This window comes from Strix aluco, chromosome 24 (genome assembly GCF_031877795.1).
Source record: "Strix aluco isolate bStrAlu1 chromosome 24, bStrAlu1.hap1, whole genome shotgun sequence".
Lineage (NCBI taxonomy): Eukaryota > Metazoa > Chordata > Aves > Strigiformes > Strigidae > Strix > Strix aluco.
In genome coordinates this window covers 3,210,485-3,226,442 of record NC_133954.1, presented here as the reverse complement: position 1 = coordinate 3,226,442, position 15,958 = coordinate 3,210,485, and the positions used below count along the sequence as shown (strand labels likewise).

Below are 15,958 nucleotides of genomic sequence, written 5' to 3'. Positions count from 1 at the left end.
AGCAGAATCGATGTTCCCTTTTGTCCCCATGTATGTTCTTTTCTTGTGTTTACTTGTAAGCAGATGTGTTTGTGTGGATGCATGTGGGAACATAATTTTCAATCAACAATTCTGTGTTATTGTCCATCTGCCTGAGTGTGTGCAGCCTTGTGTGTCCTTCATCACGAGGGAATGTGCTGCTCATGGCAGGGACACTCTCCTCTGCTCTGTCCATGAGCACCACAGAGCAGCAGGTTGCCAGGGTCAGAAGGAGCCTGAGTGCAGCTGAATGGTGATGGCACCAGCCTGCTAGAGATGTGTCCAGGGAAGAGGCTCTGAAGTGCAGCCCCTGGCTCCTGAGACCTCCTTTTCCTGCCCCTCCAAAGCTCACGCTCCGCTGCTGCCAATGTCAGGCCACTACAAGGATGGTTTCACTCCAGCTTGGCTCCTTAGTTTAATTCAGTGTAACAACAGTGGGAGTGCCTCAGCACGGCTGGCAGTGCCCCCTCCCTGCCTCTGCGGGCCAGGACACGGATGCTCTCCCCAGCTCTAGAGAGTTCAGAAGGACGGGGATTGCTTTCTGGGCAAGGAGAAAAGCTGAGGAATCCTGCTGACCATGTGCTGGCCATCCCTGAGTGCATCTGCTTCCCGTGCAGTGTCGGTGGTGTCTGGGCTGGGACATGGCCCTCTCTCAGGTCCCTGCACATGACAAATGTATTTGTGCATCCCATGAACCTGGTGCTGTATTAGGCAGGGACTGATATCTTGGATGAAACAGGTACTGAATGAAAGGAGCATGAAGCCTGATATTGCTGTGCTGTGAGGGGAAGGACAGACCCTGTGGCTTTCAAGGAAAGACAATGAGCTGATAACGGATTGGGATTTCAGCCCACATAAACCTTCCTGCCCCACTCTGGAATCTCACTCTGAGTGCCCAGCAACTACCCCGGGCAGGCAAGGGGCATTTGATTCGACACCACATCCCCCAAAGCCTGCTGCTGTCCCACAGGGCTGTCCAGAAAACACTCTTTCCAACAAAGCCTCTGTACAGTGTGTAAATGTTCTAAGCCCATCTCCCCTCCTGAATATTTGTCTGCCTGGTCTCAGGCCCAGCTTGGACACAGTGCAGCCAAGGCTTCCCCCCATTCCCTTGAGTGACCTCGGGGAGATCAGTGCCAGGGAGCTCTGCTGGGAGAGCTCAGCCAGGGCTGATTCCCCTCTCCGTGGAGCTGCTGCTGAGCTGAGGCTTTAGTGTAGCCGAGGGCCACCCTCATTGCTTTCTCAGGAGCTAAAGGCACTGTGGAACAACGGGAGGACAGGGGGAGGGAGTACCAAGAAGTCAGCAAGACCTTTGACACAATCCTACACTTCCTTTATGATCAGATTGGTGAGAAATGTGTCAGGGAAGAGGATGATAATGTGGGTGGAATATTGGCTGGACTACCAGGCTCAAAGAGTTGTTGATGAGTAGTGCAAAGCCCGTCTAGCAGACACGTACTAATGGGCTTTCTCAGGGATCAGCAGGAGGATCAATACTCCAATTGTTTCATGAGCACCACGAGCAGTGCAAAGGTCAGAACTTCCTGCAAGTTTGGGGATGACACCCAACCACAGGCAACAGGTGGGACACTGATCTTTGCCACAGAAATTGTTGCCAGCAGGTGCAGGAAATAAGTCTTCAAAGGAAAGAGAGAAGATGGACTGGACTGTGGAGGTGCTCTGTGACATGAGTTGAAGCTTCTGGAAGAGGGAGATCTCTAGTTAAGCAAGAGCGTAAGAGAAAGAATGAGAACGGGAATGGATTTCCCTGGGAGATTCTGCAATCTCCATCCGAAAGCACCTGATTTAACGGGAAATGTTGCAAGCGGGTGTTGATTCAGACAACCTCCTCAGGTCCCTGCTCAGCTACACTGTGACTGTGTGATTCCCCCTGTCCCCTGCCCTCCCTGAACCCTGCACGCCCAGGTCACCCTTGGCCTCCCATCCCCTCTGCTAGAGAGCAGCTCGGAGGCATTGTGCTCGGCCTGCAGAGGGGCAGCTGAAGGGAGGCTCTCAGCCTCCTCCGTGCCATGGGCAGGAGGTGAGTGGCTGCTGTTTGCAGGCGCTGAGCTCGGGGACAGCTCTGGGAAGCTGCTGCATGTGCTGGGCCAAGGCCCTGCTGCTGCCCCAGGCTGCAGCTGGCGCTGGGCAGGCTTCTTCTTGCTGGGGAGCCCTTGCTGGAGGAGGGAGAGAGTGGGATTGCCGGGAGCGCAAGTGGTGGCGGTGCAGAGCCGCTGAGCACTCTGAGCCCGGGCGAGCCCCCGAGCGGCGCCGGCGCAGGGCTCAGCCCCGGGGCGGAGCTGGCGGCGGCCGAGAGGAGCGGAGGCGGCGGAGAGGAGGCGCCGCGGCCGGAGCAGAGAGCCGGGGCTGGCGGGGGGCAGCGAGGCGCGGGCGGCGGAGCGGCGGGATGCGGCGGGGCCGGGGCGCAGGGCTGGCGGGGCTGGCCGCGGTGCTCCTGGGTGCGCGGGGCTGCCGGCGGCGGCTGGGACAGGGGCTGTAGGTGCCGGGGAGGGGCCTTCTATAACCTTATTCATTTCTGTGTCCTCCCTTCTGCCCCCAATAACTCATTCCCTCCCAGCTTGCCTCTCTATTCTCTTACTCCATTTCTTCATCCATCCAACCATCCATCCATCCATCCATCCATCCATCCATCCATCCATCCATCCTTTCCTCCCAGCCAATCTCTTTTCCTCACTCCCTTCTCCTCTTCCTCACTCGGACTGTCCTTCCAAACATCCCTTACACATTCCTGTCCCCAAACAACCACTCTCAACGAAACTGTCTCTCCATCCCGTGTTCTCAGATCACACCCCCATCATCTGTGAAGTGTCTCCTTCTCCCATCTCCCTCTGCACGACATGTTCAGCTGAAGCAAAGGGATTCTTCTTTTCTCCTCGGCAGTGGCTGCGGGCAGAGCCCAGGTGCAGCAGGAGCCGTCGGCAGAGATCAACGAGGGCACCGGCGTCACCATCAACTGCTCCCACCCCAACCCAAAGATCACCGACTACATTCTCTGGTTCCGTCAGCTCCCGGGCAGAGCCCCCGCATTCCTCGCTCTGACTCTAAAAGGCTCCAGAGATCTGCAGGCCCCGCCGGGGCGGCTGTCGGTGGCGGCAGACCGCCGGTCCAGCGCCCTGTGGCTCGCCCGGCCCCGGCGCGGGGACGCGGCGGTGTATTACTGCGCGCTGGGAGACACGGGGAGAGGAGCCGGGGCTGCGGCCGGGCACGAACCGCCGCGGGCGGGGCCGGGCGGGGCCGGCGGGGGCGGGGGGACAGTCCGGGGAGGGCCCGCCAGGGGGCGCTGCCGCTCCGCCCGCCGGGGCCGCCTCGCCCTCCAGGGGCAGCCTCGCCCCGCCCGGCCCCGCCCGGCCCTGCCTGTCCCTGGGCCCCGGGCCGCTTCCCCCGCCCGCCCGGCCCCGCCACCAACACCGGCACCACCAGGCCCCCCCAGCAGTCAAGGCCTGGCCTCAGCACCTCTTCTCATTGACGGCCGCTGCGGGTCTGTGCTCCCGAGGCCACCAAAGAGCCGCGCTTGGGCAGCGCTGCCCAGGGACAGGCAGACGGGCTGGGCAAGGCAGGCAGGGCAGGGCGGGCTTTCCCCCAGGCTCTCTTGCTGCCTCCCGACGGGCTCAGACTCTGCTGCCTAACGGGGCATCCTCGGGCCTGTCTGTAACGGCCGGCCAGCTCTGCCTCAGAAATGCCTCGCCCAGGGGACAGAGTCCCAGAGCTTTTGCCCTTCCCGGGCACATGCACCAAGGGCTCCCCCAAGGCTGTTAGTACCGCCAACAGCCTCCCTGCACGTTCGACGGAGCCAATTAGCAACGGGGCAATTAAGAAGCCAACGCACCCAGGAAGTACCCGGTGCAGCAGAGCTCCTCCTGCCCACGGGCAGCCGGGCAGCCCTCGGCTCACACGGAACATACAGGGCCCCTCCTCGGGCTCCGGCCTTTCCCCCCGAGGACAGCCAAGGGAACCCCGAGCAGGTGCTTTCCTCTGCCCCGGCCCCACGGGCACTCCAGGGCTGAGTTGCTAATGAAAAGCTTTCCTTGAGAAAGAACAGCCAGAAGGGGTTGCACATTTCGTTACTTTGTAAAAGCTCCGATGTTCAATGAAAAACTGCATCCTCCGGCTACAGGCTGTCAGGGACCTTTCAAAATTTTTCTGCTCATGTTACAGATTCATCCCACGGAGTCAGGAGTTCAAGCTCCACAGCGAGAGGAGAAGTGGATACCGAGAGCACGGGCACTTTCAGGTGCTCCCCACAGTGGCTCATTGTTGAGACCATGAGCCTGTTTGACAGGATTCAGATTTTTCTGATTTGAGGCCCAGGAGACACAGGAAAAGCCTGGTCTGGGCACCTGAGTTGGGTTAAACTTGGCTGGGTGCCAGGTGCCCCACCAAGCTGCTCTATCACTGCCCCTCCTCAACTGGACAAGGGAGAGAAAATATTACCAAAGCCTCGTGAGTTGAGATAAGGAAGGAAAGATCACTCAGCAATTACAGGCACAGGCAAAAACCACTCACTTTGGGGAAATCAGTTTAATTTATTGCCAATCAAATCAGAGTAGAATGGTGAGAAATGAAAAACAAGTCTAAAACATCCTCCCCCTTCCCCCCTTCTCAGGCTCAGCTTCACTCCTGAATTCTGTGCCTCATCCCCCTAAGCAGCACAGGGGGATGGGGTATGGGGGTTGTGGTCAGTTCATCACACATGTCTCTGCTGTTTCTTCTTCCTCACACTCTTCCTCTGCTCCAATGTGGGGTCCCTCCCATGGCAGACAGTCCTCCATGAACTTCTCCAACGTGGGTCCTTCCCATGGGCTGCAGTTCTTCACTGGGAAGAGCCTGCGGGCTCCAGCCGTTCGCCTGGGAACCCTGTGTGGCTCAAGTAGCCAACACAGCTCTTCAAAGTCCATGGTCAGAGGGTTCCAAGGCACAGAGTGAAGGATCAGCCGTGGTGCCTGTCCCAGCTGCACTTTGTAACTCTGTTTGCAGGGAACTACTGGCAGGGGGACAAACAAGGCAGAGCCACAGGCATGGCCAGGCCAGCACATGGATCAGCCCCATGGTCACATGGCATCAGCACCTCTTGTCCCTGTTTCCAGCTCTCCTCCCATGTCTGCTCCAGGACAAACTGCCTCGATCTGTATCTCTGCTGCTTCCCCTACACAACCCATGCACAACCCCTTGCACAGTCCCCAAATGCTTTTCCACTGCATCCCATAAGGAGTTCAATCCCATTGTAGGCAGAAACACCCCTGAGTTTATAAAAAGATCCTCTCTTCTCACTCTCCTCAGAGGTGTCACCTCCACACAAGAAGCATGCTGTGATACCTGAAGGGATGTGAACAAGATGTCTGTGAAGCAGAGGGTTGTGCTGGATGTCCTCCTGTCCAAGAGAGGTCATGTCTCTGACTCTGGCTGGGATGTTTACAGCACTGCTGTTCCCAGAGACATTTCCCTTGAAGGGCCTCATCTGTGGTGTGGGGAGAAGGGAAAGAGAACTCCTGTAGGGACAGGGACTCCTGCTTCCAGCTGCCTTTGGCTGTTCCAGGTTCTACCTCCCTTCAGACTCTACCGAGGGACAAGGAGCACCTGAGGGGCTGCAAAGGGGCCTGTCTCCAACCCCGAGAGAGGTGGGTGCAGGCCCCTGTCTCTGGCTGGACACGGGATGGCAGGAGAAGCTCACCATGGACACTCCTCCCATGCTGGGGGCTGGTTGGGCTGGTTGTGATCTCCAGGAGCAGCAAGAAGCAGGCAAACAGCCTGCAGCTTCCTATTGCCTGACAGCAGGCTGCTTGATCCCATCCTTCAGGCTCCTGCCTGAACTTCCAGGTGCCCCAGACCCCATTGGCAATGTGATTGGAGCTGAGAGGCACCACTTCTACAGCAGGGTATGTGTGTCTGAGGGGATGCTCAAGCACCTCCCAACTTGGAGGGTTGAGAAAAGCCCATTTGTGGCCTGACTGCCCAAAGATGAGCCCCCCAGTGCTGAACAACCTCCCCTTGGCCCTTGCAAACCTGGAATACATTAAGAGTCACAATTTGGTGTCTTCCTTAGGGCTGAGCACTTGAACAACTTTAATTTATCTCCCTACAGAGCCTCCCTGTGGCAGAGGTGTGGAGTCCCAAGCACATCTGTCTGCAGCAGCAGGGAGAGTGTTGCTCCACCCTTGACACTGATGTTTGGTGGATGCTTTGGGCTGGCAGAGGGAGGAGAAGTGGTGAACTCTCAAGCTTCATCTCCCTCTTTCTGTGTGTACCCTGGACATGCCGTGCATGGGAGTGTGTGACATGGTCCTGGTTTTCCTGGCAGCACTGGTGGCACTGGCATCTTTTGGTGAGACACAACATTCAGGCTGGGGAGGAGCAGGGCAAGAGGTTGTCCTGCCAGTGGTGGGAGGGGAAATTCCAGTTGTGACTCTGCAGGAAACTGGGACTGATTCTGTAGGTAGAGCAGAGACTGCAGGTGGGACTGGAAAATGTTCGGGGAGATGTCAGCTGTGATGTAAATGGAGGGAGGAATAAGACTCTGCACACCCATGTCAGTGTTGACAAGTACCTTTCTAGGAGTCTCTTCCTCATTCCCCCTTCTTCATTCACTCCCATCAGGTATTTACAGACACTGTCAAGATCGCCCTCGAGCCTTCTTTTCCCCAGGCTGAACACTGCCAGCCCGCTCAGCCTGTCCTCATAGGAAAGCTGCTCCAGTCCCTGCACCATTTTGCTGGGCTCATTCAGCTATCTTTCTTGTACTGGAGAGCCCAGAACTGGACCCAGCACTCCAGAGGTGGCCTCACCAGTGCTGAGTAGAGAGGAAGGATCAGGTCCCTTGTCCTGCTGGTCATGCTCTTCCTACTGCAACCCAGGATGCTGTTGGCCTTCCTTGACACGAGGGTCCATTGCCACAGCAGACTCGAGAACACCCCTGAGCTGCTGAAAGTGAGCTGGACAGAGCCGTGAGTTTTCAGGAGAAGTATCCCAGCTGCTTGCCCAGGTCTTTCTTTTCCGTCAGTGTCCACCAGTGACCACTCTTGGAGGAGGGGGCTCTTGGTAGGAGAAATGTCTGCTCCTGTGGTTTAACTTCCTGGAAAAAAAGCCAAAGGAGGGAAGATGTCTTCCTAGCCCTGCATCTGGGGATCAGTGAAAACCTCGACATGTGACAAAGGCCCATCAGCCAGACACTGGACAAGATGCTCTGTTCAACCCCTTGAGTTGTCCCCCTGCTTTTCAGGTCTCTGTCACAGAATAACAGAATCATCTAGGTTGGGAAAGATCTTGAGGATCATCTAGTCCAACCATTAATCGAACACTGACTGTTTAGCTCTAGGGACTCCCATGATCAGCATGAGGTTTGCCTCCAGAACCTTGACTCAAGACACCCAATTGTTTCAGGGGACAGGAGCCTTTCAGTGTCTTGAACTCCCTCACCTGAGGAACTACACCAGAGATCACTTAAAGGCCTGTGGAAGGTGAGAGCATCTGATTCACTAAGGCTGTCTGCTCAAGTCCCCTTCTCTTTCAAAGGCAAATACAAGTAAAAGGAAAGTGATAATCAAGGCACACAATGACAGCAGTCTCTCAGGAAGCCATGAGGGAGACAAAGAGGGAGATCAGAGCTCTTCAGCCTCTAATTGATGGGCCATCAGGGAACTGCACATGGTTCAGGCTGAGCTTTGTAAGTGACAAGAAGTGACAAGAGGATCCTGAGGATTTGGGATGTTCGAGGGGGTTCCTGCGGGACTAGGCAAGAGTTCTGAAGGAATGCTTAGGGGAAGGGTCAAAGGTGGTGGGGAAGAGGGGACTGGGGAGGAGCAAGGGGAGGCATTGAATTGAAGGTAATGAGTTAATTTGGTAAGAGATTAATCCCCTTGCATTCTAGCTGGTTCTCAGAGATTGGAGGGACTGGGGGCAACTGAACTTATCTCTTAATAGCTATGCCAATTATGGCTGTAATGAGAGGCCTGACACCAGATGCACGAACAGCCCATGTGCTGTAGGTCCGGATGCATTCAAGAGAAGCAGTCAGGTTCACAAATACTATGGTTTATATTTCAAGAGTGTGGGGATGATGGTGAGAGGAGTGGGAGATTTCACACATCTTTTTGCTAGTGAACATCAGGCTGGCCTAGCCAGAGAGAAGGAGTAGACCCAGGTGATGGGTGAGAGGGCCCAGGTTCCAGGCAGGGCTATTAGATGGGCTGAGGGACAGTGATGGTATTTGAGGGATGCTCAACTGCGAGTGTTGAGTGACAGCAGAGGGTGTAGGGGTGTGTGTTTTCACTGAGAACTGTATGTCACAGCCATACTGGAGACAGTCAAACAAGAGGCCACTTCCATGATGAAGAGACTGGACCGTGACTCGTATGGAGATCCCAGCTGAGAGAGCTGAGACTGTTCAGCACAGAGATGTCTCAGGGGAGCTCTCATCACTGTGCAAAAATATCGGGAGGGAGGGTGTGAAGAAGGCAGAGCCAGGCTCTTCTGCGTGGTGCCCTGTGACAGGACAAGAGGCATTGGGCACAAAGTGAAACACAGGAGGCTCTCTCTGAACACCAGGGAACAATGTTTGACTGTCAGGGTGAGGAAGCATTGGCACAGGATGCCCAGAGAGTTTGTGAGGTCTCCAACCTTGGAGGCATTCAAAAGCCATCTGGACATGGTCCTGACAATCCAGTTCTAGGTGAGTCTCCTAAGCAGGGGGTTGGTGCAAGTGACCTCCAGACATCCCTTCCAAATTATAACAGTTTTGTGATTCCATAATGTGAGACATGAGGAGAGGCTGAGAGAAATGACCCACTTCAGCCTTCAAATAAGACACTAAAGGGAGAGGTTTATAATCTTCTAACACTTGACTGGAGGATGGAGAGAGGAGTCAAACCTGGAGGATGATTGGAGGAAGCCAGAGGGAGCAAAACTCTTCTTGAGCATAGTGATGGAAAGAAAGGCAATGGACACAGTCTGGAACAGGGGAAATTTATAGTGGAAATTAGGAATGTGTTTTGGTTTTACCCATGTGGTTGGAGCATGGGTGTAGATGGATCCCAGTAAGAATGGCACTGCAGCTCCATAAGGTGTTGGTTAAAATACCATTAACTGAGATGAGACAAGAAGGAAAAGGGGGATGGCACAGGTAATGTTATGTCCCTTCAGATTCTGGCAAATCCCAATTATGGATCATGAAAAGGACCTTGAGTTGGGGTTTGTCACGTGCTGCAAATCCTGCCCGTTCTGAGATTCACTGACATTGTCGTCTCTGGAGTTGTCATGGGATTTTCTTAGACATAGGCAAGTCTGTTCATCATTTCTACTGCTGAGCAAAATAACGTTCATATGAAAACACGGTGTTTCATTCACTCCTAAAGACAAGGACGTGTTTGTGGCATCATTGCCGAGTGCCAAGTGATATATAGAGCACAGCACAGCACGTGTCCATGCCTGCTCAGGTCAGCTGCCATGCGGATCCCTAACTCCTCCAGGAACAATCATCTTCTGGTTACGGTGGGCCACTACAGGCAGGCAGGGAGATACACTGGTTCCTGAGGTACTTTAGTTTGGGTAGAGGGAGAAAGCTGATACTGCCTGGAGGATTCAAAAGGGACAGTCGGGATCTGCAGGGCTTGGAGTGTCATTCTTCAGGTGTCAGAGAGCTGCATCCTAGAGGTGTGCTGACGGAGGTGTAGGGGCAGACACTACGATGGAGCCAGGTGCAGAAAGTCAAACAAAGAGAGTATTAGGGATGTTGAGGAAGTTGGTGAAAGACAGGGGAAAAGTGACAGAAATGGAGGAGGCTTCTGTTCTCAGAAAAAATAGCAACATCCCCAGAGAGCTGAGGACATCAGGGGAAGATGCAAAACCCCTGACCTCCCAGATGTCCAGCAGTGGCTGTGCAGAAGAGCAGGCGATTCTAGCTGGGAAGGTGAGGACTCCACTGTGAGCTCACCAGGAGCAATGCATTAAGTTTAAATAAAGTATACTAAGTTGTATATTAAGTTGTAGTGGCCAAAATAATTCACACATCACAGTGCTCTTCTTTCTTTCTGCAGGGCAGGGGCTGTTTATTTTCTTTAACTTCTTTTTTTCCTCTTCTTACATTAACACATACTCATACAATGACACATATTTATACTCTCATCCAAGCTCTTACTTCATGATAGGCAAATCAGCAACTAGACAATCATCAACCCTCTCTCCCAGAAACAGTTCCATACTTTCTCCAAGCTGAATTACCTTTCTTCCAAGGCCTGTTTCTCCTCAAAGCATTTCTCCTTCTCTGGGTCTATGCAGAGCTGGCTTATCTTTCTTCCAAGGTCTGCTTCTCCTCCAAGCCTTATTGATTCTCCAGACCTGTGCAGAACAGAGCTGGCACTTCTCCAAGCCACCACAGGACTAACCAGCACTTCTCAGAGCCTGCACAAAGCACAGCTCTCCAGCTTCACCAAGCTCCCAAACAGAGCTCTCTGGCTGAGTTGACTGGCCAATGTCAATTTGGCTCTTAAGTATTGAATCTCCCACAGCTGTGCAGGGCTGACAGTGAAGTGAGAAACCTTAACAAAATAGATGCGGACCTCTCAACAGGGTGGGCTCTCACCAGGATGGACTCTTGAGATAAGGGAGGAGCTGCAACTACTGAGTCCCAAGATAAGGAAGGGGAATTCAAAAAATGCTAAATTGACATGCTGAAGAGACCTAATTGGGTGAAAAGTCATAAGAGGAAGAAGAGGAATCTTCAATCTTCATCCTGAAGACCCCTGCCCAAGACCATCAGGAGACATTGCGCAGGCGCAACGGGGAGGGACTTGGGACGGGATTTATGATAATGATTTCTCAAAACTATTTATAACATCTCTCCCTATTCTCGGGATTATCATGAATATGTAAACACTTACGCTATAGAAAGGAGCTGCTTTTCACTCCAAAATGTGCGCGTTTGTGGAGGAGCGATCCCCCGTACACCCAGCACTGAATAAACATACCTTCTTTATAACCTTACTGGTTATAAAGTCGTGACTCCGCACGTCAACAGTCCAATGCCAGCTCACCTCTTAATTATTTACCAGTAACACATAATTTGACTCGTAACATATTGAATCTCCCACAACTGCACAGAGCTGACACTCCCACAAACAACCTCTCCTCAAAACTGGGACCCCCCGAGCCCCTCACTGTCGAGATGCTGAGAATGCCCTTGGCTGAGGGAGCCACAGGTGTTGCTGTTGAGGAAGGGAGAAACCCAGAAGGAGCATTTCAGTCACAGGAAGAACAGATCGTTTCCCTCCCCCACTTCTTCCTTTGTTCCCCCAACAGAGTCGTGGCAGCTCTGTTATCTCGGGGCTGGGAGGTGCTTTTCTGACTCCCTCACTCAGCAAATGGGCAGGATGGTCTCGACATGCACCTCGGATATCTCATCCTCACAGCCTTCCTGGGGCAACTGCTGGGTAAGTTCTGGGTTTCTACAAACACATAGTTCTTCTTCTCCTCAGGAAACCCTCAGCAGCCTTATCGGGTCCATATGGGGAAGGAGTCTTGAATAACAGGAGAACACTGGGAAAATGTCAGTTGACATCTGTGGTTTTCACTGGTTCTTTCAAGATGCTCTTACTGTTGAAAAGGAGAGAGGAGAGATACCTCATACCCCCTCTCCATCTTCTCTCTCCCCTTTGATCCATTCCTCTCTACCGCTCTCTTCTGCTCCACCTGCTGTCACCATAGGAGATCTCAGCTGTCTCTGCTGTCCCATGTTTCTCCCTTTCTAAAGCAAGTTAGCAGATCCTATCAGTGCTGCTACAGGGACTTTAAAACACTCATCCCACTGACCCCTGAGGATCCTAGGGGCCTCAAGTGTGCCTCCTGCCTGGCACATCCCTGCCATGGCCTCCACTTTCCTCCTGGTTGTGAGCATATCAAGGGCTCGCCTTTTAAACACTGGGCTCAGCTGCGTGTTTACTCAGGGAGCAAAAACCTCTCAGAGATAACAGGAATGGGGAAGCAGGAGGAATCTTTTTACTGCAGCTCCAAGGGCCCCTCAACATTATGGAGGGGTGTTGTTCCCAGCACGCAAAAGACAAACATGACAGGCTGTTTCCTTCTCCACTGGGCAGTAGAAGAATGAGCAGGGAAACAGCACAGCTCTCCGCAGGGTCCATTCTGCTCTGAGATCTCTGAGCTCCTGCCCAAAACTAGTCTCCACCTTGTTGTGCTCAGGCCTCATGATGTTCCTACAGGACAAGGGAGAGGGAGCCTTCTCCTCCAGGGTTTTGTATCCATTCTTGGTTTGCTTACTGTGCCCCTCTCAGCAGAGCTACTGACCTTCCCTTTCTTCCAGGCACCATGGGGCAGAGCACAGTCACCCAGCAAGAAGGACAAGTCACAGTGAAGCACAGAGACACTTTCCAAACCAACTGCACATACCAGATATCTGACTTTGGAGCTTTACTCTGGTACCAGCAGAGGAAAGGCCAAGCTCCCCAGCTGCTCTCATATCAGGCAGCAACTGGCCCCAGGCACAGCCGCCGTCTCACCACGCTGCTGAACACCACAAGGAAATACAGCGTCCTGCAGCTGGAGGAAGTCGAGGTCTCTGACAGTGCCTTGTACCTCTGTGCTGTGCGTGTCACCCTGGTGCAGGGAGCTTCCTTGGCTGTGCAAGAAGCCAGGGGAGGGAGGGGATGTGTGTGTGCAAGGCTGAGCTTGGGGGTAGGGTCCCTCAGCTCTCCCCTGGCAGCTCTGCTTCCCCTGGGCACCCAGGGATCTGCAGGTCAAAATTTTCTTCCATGAGGGGACAGTGTCAGTGGTTTGAGAGGAAGGAGAAGGTGCTGACAGTGTCTCAGGTCCTCTTGTTTACACCATCAGTAACATGATTCGTCTGCCCAATGGCTCTGGTGAGGGGGCAGGCAATGCAGGAGATTGTGGCTGTTTGTTCAATGGTTCCTTGCTGCTGCTCTTTGCTTTCTCTTATTCCCTGCTGCACATTCTGTCTTTAGGTTTTCCTGCAGGCCTGTCTCTTACAGTACCTGCTCCAGGATGTGTCCCTTATAGGTCAGAGTTCAAAGGAAGATGGAAAGCACATAACATGTCATGGGGCAATATTTCTTCCTGAGATTGCATGATTGTTAAAATTTTGGATAATAACCGCCTTGTGGACTCTTCTGTTGTTGCATGGTTATGTGCTGGGATCCAGAGGACCTGCTCTCCCCAGTGCATTCTGTCAGTCCTTAGAGCCCTTCTCAAGGCCTACCTCATGGGCTTGCCAGGAGAAGACGCGGCCTTGGGGAGAGCTGCTTCAGGCCTGGGGAAAGCTCAGGCACCACAGATGGACCATGGGTCTTGGGCACTGGCTGCTGTCCTTGTGGTGCCCCATCTGGTGGGAGCTGGGGAACTGTGAGTGACAGGAGGGCTCTGGTGTGAGGGCTGGACAGGCTGATTTGAACATCAATCTTAGGGTCATCTTAGCCCGTTGAACTGTGTAACTGCTGGGCTGTGACCTGTCCTTTCTATCCTTGCCCTTGTGTGCAGATCATAACCCCTCATTCTGGGGACAGGTGGGAGGATGAGGAAGAGAAATTCTTGGGCTGATTTAAGGGATTTTTCTCACGTCTCCCCACTCCTGCATATTTGCAGACATCTTTTGACTGAGCTTCTTTTTGCAGCACTAAAGCAAGAAAAACTCCCTTCTGCACAAACTCGTGAGCTACCGACCTCTCAGAGCCTCCAGCTCCTCTCTAAGGGCTCCTCTCTAAGGGACAGGAGTGGTCAAGTTCCCTTTCTGCAGGACATGCTCTGAGGCCAAGGGCCTGTGTCTGACCAGAGATGCCAGAAGGCAGAGTCCTATCACCACTGGCAGTGGAGGAGCCAGGGATGTCTTTCTCAGCTCCAAGACACAGTGCCTGAAAGGGCCCCACTGCCATGTGTCCCATCCTCCCCTTCCTCTGGGCATGATGGAAACGTCTGCCTGGGCCCCCACCTTATCCCCCACCAGTCAAGACAATGCCTTTCTTCCTCAGCAACTCGATACAATGCCCACCAATAAAAGGATTATGTGGAGGCAGAGGCTGGGATGCAGAAAGCTTTAATGACTCTGAAGAGGGAAATAAGGACTTTGAGAGGAGGCGGCCAGAGCAGGGAGAGCACCAGCAGCTGCCAAATGTCTGTGCCCATCGGCCACGGTGGAGATCACAGAAGGGATCCATGAGCGTGGAGGGAGAGGGGCCAGCAGATTCCCCAGCTTGGCTCCTGGGGTCTTACAGCTCAGAAGAACAGAAGAGAAGAAAGAGATGGGAGGGAGTAGAAGGCAGAGGAGTTAGACTTTGGCCATGTTATCAGAGAGATGCTGCAGCCCTCCCTTGGAAGGATGCTCAGCTTCTCTGAAATCACTGGCCAGGAGCTCTGTCCTCAGTCCAGCATGAGCTTCTGGGTTCCTGGGGGTCCTTGTCCAGGTTATCACCAGTGGCTTTAGCAGGGGGGGCACCTTCTGCCACAGTAGCGGCTGGTAATGCAGGAGAGGTCAAAGCCCCCAGAGTTGATGGGCACTCCGTCACAGCTGAGGATGCTGCCAACGGCAGCGGAGGTGGAGGAGCCCACAACAGTGTTCTGTGGGAAGGAGCTGAGGATGGGGCCGGGCAGGGTCACCACCACGGGGGAGGGCTGGATGGCGACAGTGGAGTCCTGGCACTGCCTGACACAGGGCTCATTGCAGCTGTTGGCCAGCGGGGTGGGGCCGCAGGGCCGGCAGCAGGGCTCGCAGGGCTGGCACTGGTCACAGCAGGACATGTCTTGGGACCCGAGGTGCACCTGGGAGAGAGGGCAGGGAGGAAGAAAAACATGGGGATGTGTGAGGCACAGCTTGTCACCACACTGTGAGGGAGCCAAAGAACATGCAGTGCCTGAAGGTGGAGTCTGTCCAGAGATGTATGAGGGTTTCTTGGACTCATCCTGCCATGGACCAAAAAGAGGCACCAGCTCCTATGTGGCTACTGTCTACCCCTGAGTCCAGAAGCCTCCTCACTACTGTTCCAGCCTCCCTCCAAGCTTAACCTCTCCCCACTTCCCTCTCCCATGACAAGCAGCCCCAAGATCTGGTATAGAACAAAGCTGGTCACAGCTGACAGGTTCACTGAAGTGAGACCTCCTTTGTGAGAAAGCAGAGAAAGAGAAGGGGCCTCAGACTCACCTGGTTCTCAAGGAGAAGGAGGCAAGAGAAGTGGATGAGAGAGCGAGGAGCTGTGCTGGCTTTTATCCTGGATCTTTACTGCCCCAGGCTGACAGAGACGTCCCTTGTAAAGGAGGTTATTTTCTGACAAGTTCATCATAAATGTAAAACATCCCGCCTAATGCTATGGGCTGTGTTTTGGCTTCCAGAATCGCTGTCTTTTCATTTCCTGCTTGATGTCAGGTACATTCCCCAGTGAAGGCATCTTTTGCATGACAGGATGAGAGGCCCAAGCATTTCCGGAGCAAGACACGTCAACATGAACAGAGCACTCGCCTTGCATCCTGGAGGAGTCCAATAAAGGACACTCAAGGTAGACTAAACAGCTGGCTTAGACAACATACACAAAGAAACAAAATATGTGCACGTGTACACACACACAAATCTAGACCTCTAGTCATTCAGAGTTAGTTGAGAAGACTCAAGACAGCCAAAGAGAGACATATACACTGTCCACACAGGTGTTGGACTGGACAGAGTCATCTCCTCCCAACCCTGTTTCCAAGGGTTCCCTGTGGCTGAGGGAAGACAGATCTGTGCTTGGTGAGAGTGGGAAAAGCAACTGATGAGAGTAAAGTGCCCAGATTGAGCCCATTCACCCCACAAAAGCCCCTTCCCTGCTCTCTGTCTGTCCCTGAGTACCGTGGACATGGATGGGGGCTTTAGGCATGGGATGGAAGTGCTTGTAGTTACTGGCAGGAGAGCCCGTGGGTTCACTCCTGATCGCATGAT

The 15,958-nt window shown here is 53.7% G+C and overlaps 1 gene segment (V, D, J or C); it reads left to right on the top strand.

The window, feature by feature from the left end:
- Positions 1 to 9,333: 9,333 nt before the first annotated feature.
- Positions 9,334 to 14,556, top strand: LOC141934244 (T cell receptor alpha variable 1-2-like). The segment is given in 3 exon segments: positions 9,334 to 11,456; positions 12,344 to 12,594; positions 13,002 to 14,556. Coding segments are annotated over 3 exon segments (426 nt in total).
- The last annotated feature ends 1,402 nt before the right edge of the window (positions 14,557 to 15,958 follow it).